The sequence below is a fragment of the Sciurus carolinensis genome, chromosome 1, assembly GCF_902686445.1.
Source record: "Sciurus carolinensis chromosome 1, mSciCar1.2, whole genome shotgun sequence".
Taxonomy (NCBI): domain Eukaryota; kingdom Metazoa; phylum Chordata; class Mammalia; order Rodentia; family Sciuridae; genus Sciurus; species Sciurus carolinensis.
This window is the reverse complement of record NC_062213.1, coordinates 73,013,443-73,029,275: the sequence shown is the minus strand read 5'-3', so window position 1 is coordinate 73,029,275 and position 15,833 is coordinate 73,013,443. Positions and strand designations below refer to the sequence as shown.

The following is a 15,833-nucleotide window of genomic DNA, read 5'->3' as shown; positions in this document are numbered from 1 at the left end:
CACAGCTACAGCCCCTCTGACTCACCTCCTGACAGAGTTCCTCTGGTCCTTCACAGCACCACTTTCTTTCTGCTTCATGCAGATAGCTAATCTGTAACTAAATTCTGGAAACCCCCTGCCCCCTGTTCTCATATATCTGTCATTTCCTCTAAGCTCTCACCCCATATATTGTAGTCCCCTCCTGCTAATTGGGCTTGACTTCAGATCTCTGCTGCCTATCTCCAGTCTGAACCACCCCTAAAGCACAGCTACCATCACTTCCTTCCTCTGCTTGAATGATCAGTAGTTCCCCACGCAGACAGAATGAAGATAGGTCACATCAAATACATGACTTTATTTTACATTCCTTTTCATCTGCCCCATTGCACAGGTAGATTAACCATTTTTGTAGTAACTAAATTTTTGGTTCATACTATTGTTTTTTTTTTTTTATTAATTAAATGCAAATTTTTTATTTCTTGAAATCCAATTCTTTTTTTTTTTTTTTAACATTTACATAGGGTAATGAAGTTTATTTTATTTTTCCCCTCCCCCCACCCCTCCCACCCCTCTTTTCCCTCTACACAGTCCTTCTTTCCTTCATTCTTGCCGCTGTCCTTAGCCTAACTCTAAACCTAACCCTAAACCTAATGCTAGCCCCTCCCACCCCCCATTATATGTCCTCATCCGCTTATCAGCGAGATCATTCGACCTTTAGTTTTTTGAGATTGGCTTATCTCATTTAGCATGATATTCTCCAATTTTGACCATTTGCCTACAAATGCCATAATTTTATCATTCTTCATTGCGGAGTAATATTCCATTGTATAAATATGCCACAGTTTCTTTATCCATTCATCAACTGAAGGGCATCTAGGTTGGTTCCACAATCTGGCTATGGTGAATTGAGCAGCAGTGAACATTGATGTGGCTGTATCTCTGTAGTATGCTGATTTTAAGTCCTTTGGGTATAGGCCAAGGAGTGGGATAGCTGGGTCAAATGGTGTTTCCATTCCAAGCTTTCTGAGGAATCTCCACACTGCTTTCCAGAGTGGCTGCACTAATTTGCAACCCCACCAGCAATGTATGCGTGTTCCTTTTTCACCACATCCTCGACAACACCTATTGTTGCTTGTATTCTTGATAATCGCCATTCTAATTGGGGTGAGATGAAATCTTAGGGTAGTTTTGATTTCCATTTCCCTTATTACTAGGGATGTTGAACATTTTTTCATATATCTGTTGATTACTTACTTGTACATCTTCTTCTGTGAAGTGTCTGTTCATTTCCTTAGCCCATTTGTTGATTGGATTATTTGTATTCTTCGTGTAGAGTTTTTTGAGTTCTTTATAGATTCTGGAAATTAGCGCTCTATCTGAAGTATGGTTGGCAAAGATATTCTCCCACTCTGTAGGCTCTCTCTTCACATTTCTGATAGTTTCCTTTGCTGAGAGAAAGCTTTTAAGTTTGAATCTATCCCAGTTGTTGATTCTTGCTTTCATTTCTTGTGCTATGGGTGTCCTGTTAAGGAAATCTGATCCTGAGCCAACAAGTTGAAGATTTGGACCTACTTTTTCTTCTATAAGATGCAGGGTCTCTGGTCTGATTCCGAGGTCCTTGATCCATTTTGAGTTGAGTTTTGTGTAGGGTGAGAGATAGGGGTTTAATTTCATTCTATTGCATATGGTTTTCCAGTTTTCCCAGCACCATTTGTTGAAGAGGCTATCTTTTCTCCATTGCATATTGTTGGAACCTTTGTCTAGTATGAGAAAATTGTATTTATTTGGGTTTGTGTCCATGTCCTCTATTCTGTACCATTGATCTACCTGTCTATTTTGGTACCAATACCATGCCGTTTTTGTTACTATTGCTTTGTAGTAGAGTTGAAGATCTGGTATTGCAATACCCCCTGCTTCGCTCTTGCTACTGAGGATTGCTTTAGCTATTCTAGGTTTTTTATTCTTCCAGATGATTTTCATAATTGCTTGCTCTATTTCTGCAAGGTACATCATTGGGATTTTAATTGGAATTGCATTGAATCTGTATAGCACTTTAGGTAGTATAGCCATTTTGACGATATTAATTCTGCCTATCCAGGAACATGGGAGATCTTTCCATCTTCTAAGGTTTTCTTGAATTTCTTTCTTTAGTGTTCTGTAGTTCTCATTGTAGAGGTCTTTCACCTCTTTTGTGAGATTGATTCCCAAGTATTTTATTTTTTTCGATGCTATTGTGAATGGGGTAGTTTTCCTAATTTCTCTTTCTGAAGATTCATCACTTATGTATAAAAATGCATTGGATTTATGAGCATTGATCTTGTAACCTGCTACTTTACTGAATTCACTTATGAGTTCTAAAAGTTTTCTGGTGGAATTTCCAGGTTCCTCTAAATATATAATCATGTCATCAGCGAACAGGGATAGTTTGAGTTCTTCTTTTCCTATTCGTATCCCTTTAATTTCTTTGGTTTGTCTGATTGCTCTGGCTAGAGTCTCAAGGACGATGTTGAATAGAAGCGGTGAAAGAGGGCATCTCTGCCTTGTTCCAGTTTTTAGGGGGAACGCTTTCAGTTTTTCACCATTTAGAATGATATTAGCCATGGGCTTAGCGTAGATGACCTTTATAATGTTTAGGAATGTTCCCACTACCCCAATTTTTTCTAGTGTTTTCAGCATGAAGGGATGCTGTATTTTATCAAATGCTTTTTCTGCATCTATTGAAATAATCATGTGATTCTTAACTTTAAGTCTGTTGATATGGTGAATGACATTTATTGATTTCCGAATGTTGAACCAACCTTGCATCCCTGGGATAAAACCCACTTGATCGTGGTGCACTATCTTTTTAATATATATTTGTATGCGATTTGCTAAAATTTTGTTGAGAATTTTTGCATCGATATTCATTAAGGATATTGGTCTGAAATTTTCTTTCCTTGATGTGTCTCTGTCTGGTTTAGGTATCAGGGTGATATTGGCTTCATAGAATGAGTTTGGGAGGGTTCCCTCCTCTTCTATTTCATGGAATAGTTTGAGAAGTATTGGAATGAGCTCTTCTTTAAAGGTTTTGTAGAACTCGGCTGAGAACCCATCTGGTCCTGGACTTTTCTTTGTTGGTAGGCTTTTGATGACCTCTTCTATTTCATTGCTTGAAATTGGTTTATTTAGGTTGTGTATGTCCTCCTCGTTCAGTTTAGGTAGTTCATATGTCTCTAGAAATTTGTTGATGTCTTCGAGGTTTTCTGTTTTGTTGGAGTATAGATTTTCGAAATAGCTTCTAATTATGTTTTGTATTTCACTTGTGTCTGTTGTGATGTTTCCTTGTTCATTCCGAATTTTAGTAATTTGAGTTTTCTCCCTCTTTCTCTTTGTTAGTGTGGCTAAGGGTTTATCAATTTTGTTTATTTTTTCAAAGAACCAACTATTTATTTTGTTAATTTTTCCAATTGTTTCTTTTGTTTCGATTTCGTTGATTTCGGCTCTGATTTTAACTATTTCCTGTCTTCTACTACTTTTGGTATCGGTCTGCTCTTCTTTTTCTAGGGCTTTGAGCTGTAGTGTTAAGTCGTTTATTTGTTGATTTCTACTTCTTTTTTTGAATGCACCCCATGAAATAAATCTTCCTCTAAGTACTGCTTTCATAGTGTCCCAGAGATTTTGATATGATGTGTCTTTGTTCTCGTTTACTTCTAAGAATTTTTTTATTTCCCTCCTGATGTCTTCTGTTATCCATTCATCATATAATAGTGTATTATTTAGTCTCCAGGTATTGGAGAAGTTTCTGTTTTTTATTCTGTCATTTATTTCTAATTTCAATCCATTATGATCTGATAGAGTACAAGGTAGTATCTCTATCTTCTTGTATTTGCTAACAGTAGCTTTGTGGCATAAAATATGGTCTATTTTAGAGAAGGATCCATGTGCTGCTGAGAAGAAAGTGTATTCGTTCTTTGTTGGATGGTATATTCTATATATGTCTGTTAAGTCTAAATTGCTGATTGTGTTGTTGAGATCTATAGTTTCTTTATTCAATTTTTGTTTGGACGATCTATCCAGTGGTGAGAGAGGTGTGTTAAAATCGCCTAGTATTATTGTGTTGTGGTCTATTTGATTTCTGTAATTGAGAAGGAATTGTTTGACGTACATGGATGAGCCAATGTTCGGGGCATAGATATTTATGATTGTTATGTCTTGCTGATTTATGCTTCCCTTAAGCAGCATGTAATGTCCTTCTTTATCCCTTCTGACTAGTTTTGGTTTGAAGTCCACATTATCTGAGATGAGGATAGATACTCCAGCTTTTTTGGTGTGTCCGTGTGCATGGTATGTTTTTCCCCATCCTTTCACCTTTAGTCTATGGGTGTCTCTTTCTATGAGGTGAGTCTCTTGCAGGCAGCATATTGTTGGATTTTTCTTTTTAATCCAATCTGCCAGTCTGTGTCTTTTGATTGATGAATTCAGGCCATTAACATTCAGGGTTATTATTGTGATATGATTTGTATTCCCAGTCATTTGACTCATATTTGTTTTTGACATGATTTAGTTTCTCCTTTATTTGGCTATTCCTTTAGGCTAGCGCCTCCTGTTGCTGATTTGCATCGTTGTTTTTCATCTCTTCCTCATGGAATATTTTGCTGAGAATGTTCTGTAATGTTGGCTTTCTTTTTGTGAATTCCTTTAGCTTTTGTTTATCATGGAAGGATCTTATTTCATCGTCAAATTTGAAGGTAAGTTTTGCTGGGTATAAGATTCTTGGTTGGCATCCGTTTTCTTTCAGGGCTAGGTATATGTTGTTCCAGGCCCTTCTAGCTTTTAGGGTCTGGATTGAAAAATCTACTGATATTCTTATTGGCTTCCCTCTGAATGTAATTTGATTCTTTTCTCTCGCGGCCTTTAAAATTCTGTCTTTATTTTGTATGTTAGGTATTTTCATAATAATGTGCCTTGGTGTGGGTCTGTTGTAATTTTGTATGTTTGGAGTTCTATAAGCCTCTTGTACTTGGTTTTCCATTTCATTCTTCAGATTTGGGAAATTTTCTGTTATTATTTCATTGAATAGATTGTTCATTCCTTTGGTTTGTTTCTCTAAGCCTTCCTCAATCCCAATAATTCTTAAATTTGGCCTTTTCATGATATCCCATAATTCTTGTAGATTCTGTTCATGATTTCTTACCATCTTCTCTGTTTGGCCAACTTTGCTTTCAAGATTAAATAATTTGTCTTCAATGTCTGAGGTTCTGTCTTCCAGGTGTTCTATCCTATTGGTTATGCTTTCTATGGAGTTTTTAACTTGGTTTATTGTTTCCTTCATTTCAAGTATTTGAGTTTGTTTTTTTTTCAGTATCTCTAACTCTTTATTGAAATGATCTCTTGCTTCCCGTATTTGGTCTTTTAACTGTTGATTGGTGCGATCATTTAATGCCTGCATTTGCTCTTTCATCTCCTCCTTCAATGCCTGCATTTGCTCTTTCATCTCCTCATTAGCTTCCCTGATCGTTTTAATTATGTACATTCTGAACTCCCTTTCTGACATTTCTTCTGCTGTGCTGTCATTGGATTTTATTGATGTAGTATCTAGGTTTGTTTGGGACATTTTCTTCCCTTGTTTTCTCATATTGGTCAGTTGTCAGTGGGACCCTGAGATATTGCAGTTTTCCGCTACTGGCTTATAGTGTTCCGGTAGATTTCCAGTGTATCACCTCCCAGCCTTCAGTAGCCTGATGTCTTGGAGGAATCTGATAAAGCAGCTCATCCGAAGAAAACTGCCCCTAGCCCCCTACTGGTTGCACGGTTTGGAACTGGCTCTGTGCGGAAATGCTCTCACTGTGGGCCTGCGCCGTGCAGCTGGCCGTGTGGGAGGAGCCCACTGCCGGAGTGTGGAAGGCTACCTTGGGAAGACTCTAGCTGCCCTGCCCGGCTCCAATAAGCCAGCTCTATCTGGACCTGCTACCCGGGCCGAGCTTTACCCAGTGGGCAGACTCACCCGTGGCTCTATTTCAGTCCGAGTCTCTCAATGCCTCCCCTTCTTAACTCCTGGGTTCTGGAGCGACTGGGGGTGCAGTCTCCCGCTAGGCCGCCATCTTGGATCGCCCCATGAAGAGAGCCTGCAGCCGGAGTGGGCAGAGCTGCCTGAAGAGGTCTCTGGCTGCCCTGCCCTAATCCCAGAGGCTGTTTGCGGATCGCGGCTCTCCGCTGGTTCGTTGCCGGAGTACGCTGCGCTGCAGGGGCTCCGGGACTCGGAGCTTGTTCTGGTCAGAAAGGCTCTCACTAGCGGGCCAGTTCCGTTCTGAGAACCTGGAGAAGCTGGCTGTGTGGGCGGGGCCCACCGCCGGAGTGCGCAGGGCTGCCTGTGGATGACTGTAGCTGCCCTGCCCGGCTCCGATAAGCCACCTCTATCTGGGCCTGCCACCCGGACCGAGCTTTACCCAGTGGGCAGACTCACCCGTGGCTCTATTTCAGTCCGAGTCTCTCAATGCCTCCCCTTCTTAACTCCAGGGTTCTGGAGCGACTGGGGGTGCAGTCTCCCTCTAGGCCGCCATCTTGGATCGCCCCCCATACTATTGTTTATGTGGCTCCTGCTGTTTTCCTTTGATGTCCAGTGTCCAAACCACCCCATTCCTCATGGGCCAATTGAAGACTTTTCAAAACCCCAATTGCTAAGTGAGCTCTCCTTCCTGTATCCCACAAATACTTCACAATATGTATTTTCTATCTGATACCATATTTTCTCATGTAATAATGAAAACTCCATGACCATTAGCACTTTATATGCACTGATCTGAGCCAGCTGATCTACTGTGGCTTCATGTGCATTATCTTACCTCATCATTTACCAGTGAGGTGGTGTTATGATCCTCCTACAGATGAAGAAATGAAACCTCAGAGACATAAAGCAATTTACTAAGCACACATAGAGCAACCAGGATTTGAATCAGAGTTCACCTAACTCCAAACCCTATGCCTTAATGACCATAATCTATTTCCTCCCATCTCCCTATATTTTAGACTTTCTTACTGGTTTCTGTCTATTGCAGAAAAGGGAAAATTATCCTTTTATGTTATGGATCTTACACAGAGTAAACTTTCAATAAATCTTTGAATGCCTTCTGACTCCTTTCAAGTTCTAAATAACTCCAAATTTGTAAAAGACATTGAAGAGTAAGGAATCATGTTAACTACTAAAATAAGCAGGTAGATACATTAAATGTTAACCTCATTCCTTTCTCTTATTGGGAAGATTTAGAAACACCAGGATAGAATGTGATTAACTTTTACTTTAACAATTTCTTTATTTAAATCAAAGAACTACCTTAGACACCAACTATAAATGGTGAGTTGTTTTCCTCTTTCTCTCCCTTTTTTCCTTTATCTTTTTCTTTCTTTCTTCCTTCCTTTCTTTCTTTTTTCTTTTTCTTCCTTTCTTTCTTCCTTTCTTTCTTTCTCTCTTCCTCCTCTTTTTTTCCCTTCTTTCTTTTCTCCTTTGGAGAATATGAGCTTCATCAAATATACACAACACACACACACATGCACAATGATTGATACACCTGATCTTTAAAGAAACACAAATAAGAAACTGGCAGATTGGGATTGGAAGATTTGGTTTCAAGGGTCATTTTGAATGTGGATGAGAGTACTCTGTATTCTGATATCTACATCCAGAGATGGATTATCCTGCAGAAACACAGTCTCTTATCTTTAGGTTTTGCTTGAGTGAGAGAACACTATCTTCACTACTGTTTTCTCTATACTCTTTGAAAATCAGAGCCTTGTTCTTGGAAAAGAATGTTACCTTTTACATTATGTTTTTAGTAAGCAATGGTAGGAGTGTGGTAGAAGATTGTTGCCATACTTGATAGAGATAGAAAAATACTTGCACTGACTCTAGTTGTTTTTGTAAACTGTACAATATGTTAGTCAAGCTTCTGTGACCTGAACTGAACCTGACCTGAAATTCAGAAAGCCGATGAAATGCTGCAGCTTGTCCTGTATCTAAAACTCCATAGGCAGGAACTTGGCCTTGTATGCTATCAGATGATGTGTTCAATACATTGTTCTGCCTATCTGACGCAGAGCTGTGGAAGGTCAGGTATTCTTGCATTACAATTACTAAAATCAATAGGTAATTCAATATTCTGGTAATACAAGATTTGTATTTCCATACTAATGAAAATCAAAAAGCTTTCTGTACTTACCAGGATGGAATAAAATTAAAAGAAATGAAAATTCCCTTGTAAGGCTTTCTTTCATTTCTTACCTTCCTTTTTATTCCTTCTTTCTTTCTCTTTCTTCCTTCCTTCCTTTCTCTCCTTCCTTCCTTTCTTCTTTCTTCTTCTCTTCCTTTCTCCTCTGGAGAATATGAGCCTCATCAAATTATGTGAGGCAGAGTTATAACCAGGATTCTGTTCTCTGGATACCATCTTTGCTGAGAAAAGTGTGTTTAATTTGACTTTTACATAAGATTCAGGGTAGTAAATTTAATTTTAACCTCTTGCTAATATTGATTCTTCGGTAGCAAAGTCAGACTTTTTCATGAACATTCTCCTTAAATCTAATATTGTCAGAATAAGCTTTTTTATTTTATTTTTTTGCATTTTCCCATTGAGAAATAAGTATTAACTACCTAGGAGCACAATGGTACACAGAACAGTGACATTGTCCAGGTAAAACTCAAATCACATAGAAATTATTAGAACACATTTAAGAAAATATATCACCCAAGTTCTTGTCCCAGATCATTTTTCAAAGACTCTCAAACATAAGAGAAGAAAATAGATTCTCTTGAACACAACAACACAGTTGAATTTTCCTATTCTCCTGCTACATTACCACCATGAAAGCTATGTGACCAAGAGTAGATATTCCTACAACCCAAGTAAGAACAAATAATTGCACTTTGGGGATGTGTTTTCCAACTCATAAGGTCCTTAACACATTTCTTTTTCCATAATATTGGAACAATCTCCACGCGGAGAAACAGGAAGTTGCTCCTTGCTGAACTTCACTCTTCCGTGAGTGGTTGCATGTGGTGAGGAGCAGAGGCAGAATGTCAAGCCCAGTCACCTCTTTTGACTACGGTCCCTTTGCCATCATATCCAAAGAGGGAGTCTCCCCAGGTCAGTGGACAACTGCATCATCAGAGAAGATCCAGAGGGCACAGCTTCCTCTCATTGGCAGAGGTACCAATGTCAGTTAAGGGGCCAAGCCCATTGTGTAACTGTGAGAACCATGCCATTATTATGTTAGTGATTAATTTCAGAAGTTTCAAATGAGATGAAGGGACAAATGAATGTTTCTGCTTCTGTGACTAAGACACAGACATGTGGAGGCAAACCATCTGTAAGACCACTTTGTGGTTTATGGTGGAACTTAAAAAGCTACTGAGGGTGGGTAGTTCTAAATATTTAATCATATTATTAAGTGTTTAATTAAGATGTTACAATCTAGAACTGGTGAAAAAAATTTTATTTTTTTATTTTTTATTTTTTTGCGGTGCTGGGATTGAACCCAAGGCCTTGTGCTTATGAGGCAAGCACTCTACCAACTGAGCTATAGCCCCAGCCCAAGAGTTTTAATATTAATATTGACAGACTTCTTGCTGCAGCAGAGACACTAGTACAGGAATATGCACTATGATTTCAGAACTGACTAAGAAGTTTCCCCTGCTCCTTCTGAGGATCAGTTTCACTCACAACCCCTCATATCTTTACATGACATCTAATCACCCATGACCTTTTTTTTCTTGTATGAGTCTGGCCTAGGGATCTAGATCATAGACTCTCCACTGAAAATTCAAAGCACAAATGAGTCACTTCTTGAAATTTAAATATCTTCTCATTGATAAGAGCTTACTATTTTCCACTATTTTGTACCTCATTTGTGTGAGATTTTTTAAAGCCTCAGATAGCAATGTTGGGTGCTCCACTCAGAGAAACCACAATAGAACCCAATAGTGAGTCACTCTTCTTATCTCTAATTATTCACAGTTTAATGAAGAAACCCCTCTTGATAAACCATTACTAAGTCCTAATCAATAAAAAATCTTTTGGGGGATGGGGAAATTAAGTTTAATATTTTCTAGTATTATAGTTTACATTTCATTGGCAACTTGCTGTTCTCATAGTGCTTTCACATAGATTATCATATTTGAATCTAAAATTATCTATCTAAAACTCATAATCTCCATAACTGATTATGGAATCCATTTGTCATCTATTAGCTTATTTTGAAACAAATGTTAAAATAATCTGATTGGATAGTGTTTGTAGGCAATAAAGAAAATTTAAAAGATTTTTCTGGATTATTAGAGTTAAACATGTAAGTCTAAATGAATTAATGAAATGAACAAATTATGAATATGTCTTCTGTTCTCATTTCTACAATTTGCATGAGGTGGCTGAATTATTTATTACCATTTTGGTTTTGATAGAAATCTGGTTAGAATATGAAGATGGCAGGTTAAAAACTCTAATAGGCCTTTTTTATTTTTTAAAATTAACTTTTTTGTTCACAACAATTTCAGATTTGCAGAGTTATTGTGAAGATAGCATAGAGTTACCCTATACTCTGCATCTAATTTTCCCTTATTAACATCTTACATTAATATAGAGTATTTGTTACAATTAATAAACCAATATTCATACATTACCATTCACTGAGGTCCATACTTCATATTTCTCTAGTTTTTACCTAACTCCCTTCTCCTGTCTCAGTACTCCATCCAAGAGAACACATTGTTACATTACCTTTGATTTGTCTTGGCTATAACGATTTCTAGAATTCCCTTGTTTTTTGATAAAATTGGCAATTTTGAGGAGTGTTGGTCAGGTAATTTGTAGAACATTCCTCAGTTAGAATTCCTCTAATGTTTTCCTCATGATTAATCTGAGATTGTGGTTTAGTGGCAGGAAGATTTCAGGTAATTGCCATTTTCATCACTGTAGCCAGGGTAATGAATGTGATTTGTCACTGGTGACATGGTCTTGGTCACTTGGCTCAGGTAGTGTTCATCAGGTTTTTCTGCTGTACAATTGCTCTCCCTGCCTCTTTTAAACTCTACTCTTTAGAAGGAAGTCTCTATATTCAGACTTAAGGAGCAGGGAGATACATTCTATGTCCTTAAGGCTGGTTTATCCACATGAAATATTTAATCCAATAGATATTTTAAATTTTAAAAAGTTAGGAGAATTTCAAAAGTCAAGATGCTATAAATAGGAAATAGGAAAAAAAGAAAATGTATATGTGGACGTCAAGAGCTAAGGAAACCATGATCATAATTGCAGCTGAGATAAAACATGAAGTTGAACTCCTCAGCAGGGTAAAGTCTCATGACTAGAGACATAGTCCATTCAACTCTTTCCTGCCCATTCAGTTTCTCTGCAAAAGTGAATTTTTTGAACATTTGGAAATTATAGTAGTGCACATATTTTATTCTGGGATCATCTCATGAATGCAATACTTCTTTCATTGCCAATCTTGGTCTCCAAAATGAATAGAATCTGCAGATAGAATTTAGTGTCTTTTATTAGTGTTGGATTAGACACTAATCAGTGCCTAGGAAAGTTTGTGGCAAGATGAAGACTCTAAGGAATGTGATAATGAAGGAGAGGGGAAACTGACATTTCCCTTATCTCTAATTTTTAGGTGAGAATCAAAGCAGGATAACTTTGGTTGCAAAGTAAAAGAATGTATTCATTAACATCTAAAGAAATCCACCTGTGCGGTTGGTCATTCAACCTATCCTGTATATAACCCCCTCCCCCAACCCCTTGCGGGCACAGTATGGCTCTCCATTGTATCCTGGCCCACCACCTACACCAAGGAGTAAGCAATATGATGTCTAAAACCTCTCTGTTGAGTCCTCCAAGTTCTTTCTTTGGGATTGGTAAACTATGCTGGGGCATTTGCAACTCTGGTGTGGAATATTTGAAAATGGATACCAGTGGACACATGGTGGGAAGAAATGTCTCTCTTATTTAGAGTAAAATGAGTTACAGAGTGATTTGCTAAAGATCTTCATAATTAATGTCTTCTATCTTCACTGTTCAAGTAAAAGCATTCTCTTAAACTCCTCAAAGATCTCCTTTTTATCAAACAAGTCTTTTCTTCTTCCTCATTCTCCTTGATATTTTTGTTGCATTTGACTTTATTAACTACTGTCCAGTACTAGACAGCTATTGCTGTGTAACAAGCCATCTCACAACTCAGTGGTTTAAAAAGTAATCATTTATTATTGCTTTTGTTACCTGTGAGGCAGTGGGAGTTTAGTTAGGCTGGGTTCAGATAGATGGTTCTGCATTTTGTGGAGATTGACTAATTGACTGGTGGTCACTACTGTGTCCCTCATCCTTCTCCTAAATCTAGAATGCCAGCTTTGGCATGTTTTTGCCATCAGCATTGGCAGAAAGGTAAGAGAACAAGAGGTAACTTCTGAGATCTTTTAAAAGTGAGGCTCAGTATTGGCATCCTGTCATGTCTGTCTACATGTCATTAATCAAAACAAGTCACATGGATAAGGGACTGTGTCCTTAATGAGATCACAGCTAATGTAGCTAATGTGTGGATACAGGGTAAGTAATAAATAGGGGTCAATAATGCAGTAATGCAATCTACCATATTCTTGCTGCCTTTTTCTTTCTTTTCTTTTTTTTTTTTTTTTTTGAGACAGGGTTTTGCTATGCTGCCCAGACTGATCTTGAACTTATGAATCTCCTTCCTCAGCCTCCCAAGTAGTTGGGATTCCAAGAACATGCCACAGCACCTGACTTTATATATTCTTGCATCTTGAAACATTCCCTTTTTGCTTTCTTTTTTAATGCAATACTGTTTTGATGCTCTTATTTTTTATCATTTCTTTAGTACTTCTTCCTTCAACCTCAGTACTATATGTAAGTTTTACCTAAGGCTCAACCTTTTGGTCTTGATTATTTTCCTGTATGTTTCTTCCTAAGAAATCTTATCCGGGCTCAGATTCCCTGATAACCCAATGGTCATTCCAGTTTACCATTGAGCATTTCCATATTTCTATCTAAAATCACCTACACTCATAGACTTTGGTTCCATTTTCCACTTAAATCAATGTTTCTTCCCAATACAAATATGTAACTCTGTGAGGCATGGTGGTGCATGCCTGTAATCCAAGTGACAAGGGGTGCTGAAGCAGGAAGGTCACAAGTTCAAGATCAACAACTTAGCAAAGCCCTAAGCAATTTAGTGAGACAATCTCAAAATAAATAAGTATAATAATAATAAAGAGCTGGAGCTATTGCTCAAGGTTAAGTAGCCCTGGGTTCAATCCCTGGTACTCAAAAAAATATATATATATTTTTAAGTGCATCTCTGAAGACAATTGGGTCATTAGATAATGATGTAAATCTAAATGCAAAATCAAAAGCAAACAAAGCTGCAGTAAAAGTTTACCCTATGTTAATAAGAATATGACATCTCTAAAAATGAAAAGAGAACACATTTGAAAGAAAACAATAATGAGTTATTAAGAGCTATTTCACTTGAGAAAGTTACAATTTTGTTTTTTAAATTCAGAGCTCATATGGGGTGTCATGACCTCCATATTAACAGTCAAGTATGTGGTGTGGGAAGATCTGAGGTTTATTTCACAGAGCAGAACTAACTCCAGTGGGTGGATTTGTGGGAGGAAAATTTCAGCTTAATATAAGAGGGGAGGATTTAGTAAGAAGAGCAGGAACAGAATGGGGTCTATATCTTTATTTTTTGTGTCATTCCTCCCTGCAAAGTCCTATTCCTCATTCTTCAAATAATCCATCAAAATCCTATCTGCTCTTGAAGACTTGTCCCTAGCCTTCTCCCATTTGTATCCATCCCTCTCTATTCCTGTTGATAATCTCCCCCACCCACAGCTAAATTAAGGTCTTTGAAAGTATAAAGAGGACACACTAATTTAGAATTTCAAGCATGAAACACAACACTGGGTTCATAACAGCAATTCAGTAAATTCCTGCCCACTATTGTCTAAGCACAGAATTCCTGATTTCTAACTGGGAGACATTAGGCTTAGCTGGAATTCAAAACCAGATTGGAATTCTTGAGAATCTGATTGTTGATTCTGTGAGGCTAGGCTTCTGATTTTAGTGAAAACCAGAAGGGAGCAGCAGATTTTGGCACCACTCACCACCCAACCTTATGTTTTCCTACTCATCAAAGAAAGACCGAATTAGAGATCTTCTGAGATCTTAGATTTGTAGATCAGATAATTCTCAGGGTGAAATAGAGTGAACATGCCTTCATTTCTTCATGTCTGAAAATTATTTTAAACAAAAATCACCTGGTGATTGGGATTATGTGATGTGGAGGAATACACATGGCCCTGGAGAACTGTCACTAGTTTGTATTCAGGTCTGCCAGTTGTCATAGTTACTGATATACTCAAAGCAATTTCCCTCCTGAATCACACTCTGTAGACCTTCAATGAAAATAAGCTATTCTTCCTGCTTTATTCTTTTTTTCTATCCATGAATTGAAGCTAAAAAATAGCATCAATTGCATAGATGTTTTTACACTCATAGCAAGATTTTAAACAGAAGAGGAGTAAAAGATGTTTAATCCAAATAAGCACCTCTGATTCAGGCCTCACCTCATTTGTGCAGCAATGATTCACTGAGTGCCAAGGTACTGGAGACACAGTTAGAATTAAGGCCCATCCCTGCCCTTAAGAATATCGGGGCTCTGAGAGGGAGAGCAGCAAGTAATGGGTGCATTTCACCAAAATGAAATCAGTGCTACAGTGAGAGCTGAATACAGAGAGCATGGGAATGCATAAGAGTAGCACCTCACTAAGTCTGGGGTGATGATGGGGTGATATCAAGGACAAACATCTTTCCCCAGAGCCTCAAAGCATCACTCTGGAAAGTTCAGCAGATATATTTTCTGCCGTTCTGGGCCAGGATGCAGTGTGACTCTGCAGGCTGGGCTCATGCAGCAGTGGCGTGAGGATGCCACGTGGTTGCTTGTGTTGCACTATCTGTTGCCTGTTTATACTCACATACAACTCTCCGTTCTGCTCTGGTCACAGGAACTCCTTTACAGACATCCTCCGTGCCATCCTGCTATCATTGGAAGTCCTTATTGAAGATCCAGAGCTTCAGATAAATGGCTTCATTTTAATCATAGACTGGAGTAATTTTTCCTTCAAACAAGCCTCCAAGCTGACACCTTCAATCCTCAAACTGGCCATTGAAGGGCTGCAGGTATGCTTAATGATGTGCAATGCCGGACTGTGTGTAGCAATGCCCTTTTTTCTTACTTTGCAACCCAAGTAATATTTGTCCTTTAGAATGAAAAGAGGAAACTTGGATAGAATTCATTTGAGAGTGCTCCATATTTTACCTCAGCTTGAGTTTAGATGTTTGTTTTTTTTTTTAATTAGACTTAATTTTCATTAATAACTCTAAATTACTATTACCACAGGCACAAATTACCTACTGCAGCAATAATGAATAAAGCTCTGAGATATTTAGCTTAATCCATCAGAGAGTTAACAAAAATTAAAACTAGGAAACATCTGCTTTATGAGCATGTCCCACATAGAGGTGGCATGGGAGCTTATCAGGGATTCCAGAAGCATTTTAGTGCCCCAGAAATGCACCCCGTGGATCATCACTTCCCAGAGTGTCACGTGCTGCACTATTTGTGCTAATGTGGATCACTTCCATGCAACCAAAGGAAGCAGATGAAACTCTACCTCCTGTTTGCATGGCCAGTTGTTCAGACTTTGTTTTGTTTTGTTTTTGTGCTTTATAGAAAGCAGGGTGGTCAGTCTCTTGGGACCTTTCTACTTTTGGAATTTAATCCTTTTGTCAACACCACTCTACCAACCGGGG

General features: G+C 38.2%; 1 protein-coding gene across 1 annotated transcript in view; it reads left to right on the top strand.

Annotated features, from left to right (window-relative positions):
• Clvs1 (clavesin 1) overlaps nucleotides 1-15,833 on the top strand; it is a 220,092-nt gene that overhangs the window by 70,789 nt on the left and 133,470 nt on the right. Inside the window, exon 3 of the mRNA XM_047553881.1 lies at nucleotides 15,026-15,200. Within this exon, the coding sequence (XP_047409837.1) occupies nucleotides 15,026-15,200 (175 nt within the window). The remainder of the gene's footprint in view (nucleotides 1-15,025; nucleotides 15,201-15,833) is intronic.